Source organism: Myodes glareolus, chromosome 7 (assembly GCF_982192425.1).
Source record: "Myodes glareolus chromosome 7, mMyoGla1.1, whole genome shotgun sequence".
In the NCBI taxonomy this organism is placed as follows: domain Eukaryota; kingdom Metazoa; phylum Chordata; class Mammalia; order Rodentia; family Cricetidae; genus Myodes; species Myodes glareolus.
In genome coordinates this window covers 23122915-23126704 of record NC_142032.1, presented here as the reverse complement: position 1 = coordinate 23126704, position 3790 = coordinate 23122915, and the positions used below count along the sequence as shown (strand labels likewise).

Genomic DNA, 3790 nt, shown 5'->3' with positions numbered 1-3790 from the left:
TATCAAGATTTTATTTTATTTTATTTTTTTTAAAGAATAAGCAGAAGTCTTGTCAAGACATATTCAAAATGTACATAAATCAAAAATTTAATAACATGACCAAATTATAAGTGTATTGTGAGCTACCTTTCTCTAACATTATAGAAGCAAAAGTCTCATATTTAATAAAAATATACAGAATGTATAAAAGCTCTAACCACATGTAGACTGCCAAGTATAAATGATGTAGAATGTAAGGTGGTTTCCACATATGGAAACACCCTGTTCAGAAAAAAGCCAATCTGAAGTAAACCCACTAACACACATATTGCAAAGGTACACAAAAATGTTTATCATTTATCATTGTACATAGAGAATAAACTGCAAAAATGAATATCAGAATCTTAATGAGGAATAATACAGTGACCAGCCTAAGTACATTGTTACTTATGGAGCATAAATAGCATAGGTCAACGTAAATTTAATAGTGTATGAGTGAAAAAACATTGTACTATAACAAGGATTTAGAAAACTGAATACTGTGGAAAAGGTTTATTCTGTACAGGTTGGTTTTTAATAAACTATTGGCTACTTGTTACAGTAAATTATCAACAATCTCATTGCAATAGCATTTCCCCAACATTCAGAATCTGGAAGCAATAGGCCTTTCTTAAATTATTACTTAGTATTTTCTCTCCCACCTTCAAAACACAGAAATAGGTTTTTGAATAGTAATTAGCCATTTATGGAAGCCATAAGATACAGATAGTCATTACACAAGCTACAGTTAAGGCATCTGGACAAACACTGCCAGCAGGTGTGGGAAAAGATGTTAGGTTTTAGAAGTGGAGGAAGTATTAAAGAAGTTACAGTATATAGTTGATGTCCTTCTGAATCCCAAATGAGGGAAAGCCTTGCTGCCGTCCTGCCAAACGCCATATAACTAAAACATGATTCCAAGGATCAGGAACCCAATGTGTGCAATGGATTAAAGTTCCAGGATTAAAATGGATTAAAGTACAGCTAACTACTGTAGTAAATTAAAATACCAAATGGCTTTAACTTATCAATACTATTTTGGAAGCTCCATCAGAACAAAAAGAGATTTAATTATGAATTGGCCTGGGTTCCATTCTGAACTGAGAATTTTACTTAGTATTAAGACTCTCAAACATCCTAGAAAAGCTGTGAATCATGCTTCATTATTCCTCAAGGGAAACTGGATAGGTTTGATGATACCTGCTTACCTTCCCACGGTTCTAGTTCTGCATACCAAGTAATTCAGTAATTGATCAGAGCATTTAAGCAAAAAGGAGAACAAAAGCAGACTTACAGCAACACATCCTAGATGATATTTTTTTTAAAAAAACGACATGATAAATGTAAATCATAAAATCAAATGTACTCATGAAGGTACACCTATTTTACGTTACATTAAAAAAAAAATCCTATAGACTGCAAACTGTGCATGCTTACCATAACATTTCATCTGGGAAAGCCGATGAGGGGGTTTCTTGTAAATACTCACTGCCATGATAAAAACAATTATGTGCAAACAGCAAAGTCCCTAATAGCAGTTAACAGTTTATATACAGAAAGATGTCACTATCTGATCATATGCAAGAGAACGGATCCCCAGAGTTCATAGCACAGAACAGTAACCACCACAGGCTCCTCCTCCATGGCTCTCTTCCCTGTGTGACAGCTTGACTCCTTTGTTCTGGTTCTCACTTTCCCACAGTCCAGGTGTCTGAATGATCTTTTCAACAAGCTCCTCAAAGGCACACTGAACACCATCACAGGTTTTTGCACTTGCCTCTATGAACAACATAGAATGTTTGCGTGCAAATTTCAGGCCTTCATTTCTATCAACTTCACGATTTTCCTTATCAATTTTATTTCCAACTAGCATGTTTACTATGTCATTTCTTGTACAGTATGTTTCCAATTCATTTAACCAATTATCCAGTTTAACAAAGGTGTCTCTTCTTGTGACATCATAAACTAATATAGCTCCCTGTGCACCTCTGTAGTAGCTGGGAGTTAATGTTCTGAACCTCTCTTGACCAGCTGTATCCCATATTGCAAGTTTAGCCTTATTTCCATCCACTGAAATCGTTTTCACCTTAAAGTCAACACCTATTGTTGCAGCAAGTTCTGGATCAAAGGTGTCATCTGTGAACCTCAGGAGCAGGCTGGACTTGCCCACCCCACTCTCGCCGATAATGAGGATCTTCAGAGTGGTCAACAAGTCCTCGTCCATCCTGCACCCACTCTACTCGGACACAGCCTCCGTCCCTGTCAGCGTTCCCCAGCGTCGGCGAAGACGGCCTGCGCATGCGCACCGCCGTAAGATTTTTAAATTCTCTTTGGTCGTTTTCTACCTAAAAGATAATTTTCATTGTACACAAACATATGTCACAGTCATTTCTGGTATAAATATACTGTTGTTTATACAATGTATATGTTTAAATCTTACGTTTTCACAAACTCAACTCTTGTAAATCCCAAGGAGACAACTTGAAGAATTCACCTTAAGCAGGTCAGATGACCCCTCCCTCAATACCAAATCCTAAGAATCCAAGTAGTTCCACCTTTTCCTGGTCCTGACATCCTCCTTAATCACCAGGACTTAAATTTTTTTTTCTTCCTAAACTTAACCTTGTCCTTTGCTCTGCCAACACCTCGTCAGGACCAAGAGACTCTGGACAGTTTCACAAAGCCTGGATAACAGTGAAGTTATCATTTACCCCAGGAATGGTCAGCATCCCATCTTTCTCAGGTCCCCCAAGATCCCGATGCTGACAAATCAGCAGGAAGCAGAAAACTCAGTGTCCTTATTTCCTTAACCCGCCACACCCAACAGTTCACATTTTTATGATAAGAGGAAGATGGGAATGTTATAATTTTGCTGGCCTTCCTGGGCAGTACCCTTTAATGGAAAAGCTCTGCCCACTCCCAGTCTTTCCCTTTCTGCCAAGGGAAACTGATCCCCACTTTCTTCACTTTTCTCTCACTTCCCATTGTTCTTCTGAAGAGGCAGCTTTCTGTCTCTCTCCCCTTCCCTTTTTTACTCTCTCTGCCCTCTCTCTCTTTCTCTTTCTTTCTCTTCTCTCTCCTCACCCTCTTTCCCATCCTATATCCTACCAATACCAACTAATTAAACTCTCTTTACCTGAATTTTCTCTGCATGGCATATCTGTCTGTCCCTTATGTGTCATGGCCTCATACCCAACATGGGACCCACCAAGATCCCTCTCGTGTCATAAATCTTTTGACCACGACTGTCCTCACATTCCTCCATGCTCTCTATATGCTCTATTACAGATGTCCCTACAAGTCTGCACTTAATCCCTTTATGAAACAGAAGATTGAATTTTTACCTCATGATTTCTTTGTAAATTATTTTTTCTGTGTGTCATTGCAAGGAACAATGATAATAATATTGCTGTCCTTGCTTCCGTATGACAGCAAGGAATACCCCAACCTGGAGATATGTGACCCTGGTAATTTTCTACACAGAGGGAAAAATTTTAAGAAAAGTGACTACTTCAACAATTGGTGCTTCTATGTGTGCTACCAAAATCCACATAAAATCTGAGAAAGCTTGAAAGGACTTCTAGACACTAGAGAGCAGAGTTTAACACAGTTTCTTGCTGTAAGCTGGTAGCATGCTGTAACTCCTTTAAGAGAAGTTTTCTTGACTCAATGGTAGCAGAAAAAGAGCCATGCAGCCTTTAAATGCCAGCTTTCTGGGCCATGCTGCCAGCATGACTTCTGGCTCTCTCAGGAGGCTGAGCATTTAAATGGA

The 3790-nt window shown here is 38.6% G+C and overlaps 1 protein-coding gene across 2 annotated transcripts; it reads right to left on the bottom strand.

The window, feature by feature from the left end:
- Window positions 1-1085: 1085 nt before the first annotated feature.
- Window positions 1086-2323, bottom strand: LOC148121322 (ras-related protein Rab-18-like). Of its 2 annotated transcripts, XM_087907925.1 has the most exons (2): window positions 1858-2323; window positions 1086-1790 (listed from the first exon to the last, which is right to left on the bottom strand). In XM_087907925.1, exons 1-2 carry the CDS (start codon window positions 2240-2242, stop codon window positions 1585-1587), a joined length of 591 nt encoding a protein of 196 aa, XP_087764051.1. In that variant the 5' UTR covers window positions 2243-2323; the 3' UTR covers window positions 1086-1584. The 2 variants fall into 2 exon arrangements, with proteins under 2 accessions (XP_087764051.1, XP_087764050.1); XM_087907924.1 differs by having other exon boundaries at window positions 1104-2315.
- Between the last annotated feature and the right edge of the window lie 1467 nt (window positions 2324-3790).

Excerpts from the sequence above, each read along its gene's own strand:
- LOC148121322 (XM_087907924.1), bottom strand. The coding sequence starts at position 2,242 with ATGGACGAGGACTTGTTGACCACTCTGAAGATCCTCATTATCGGCGAG.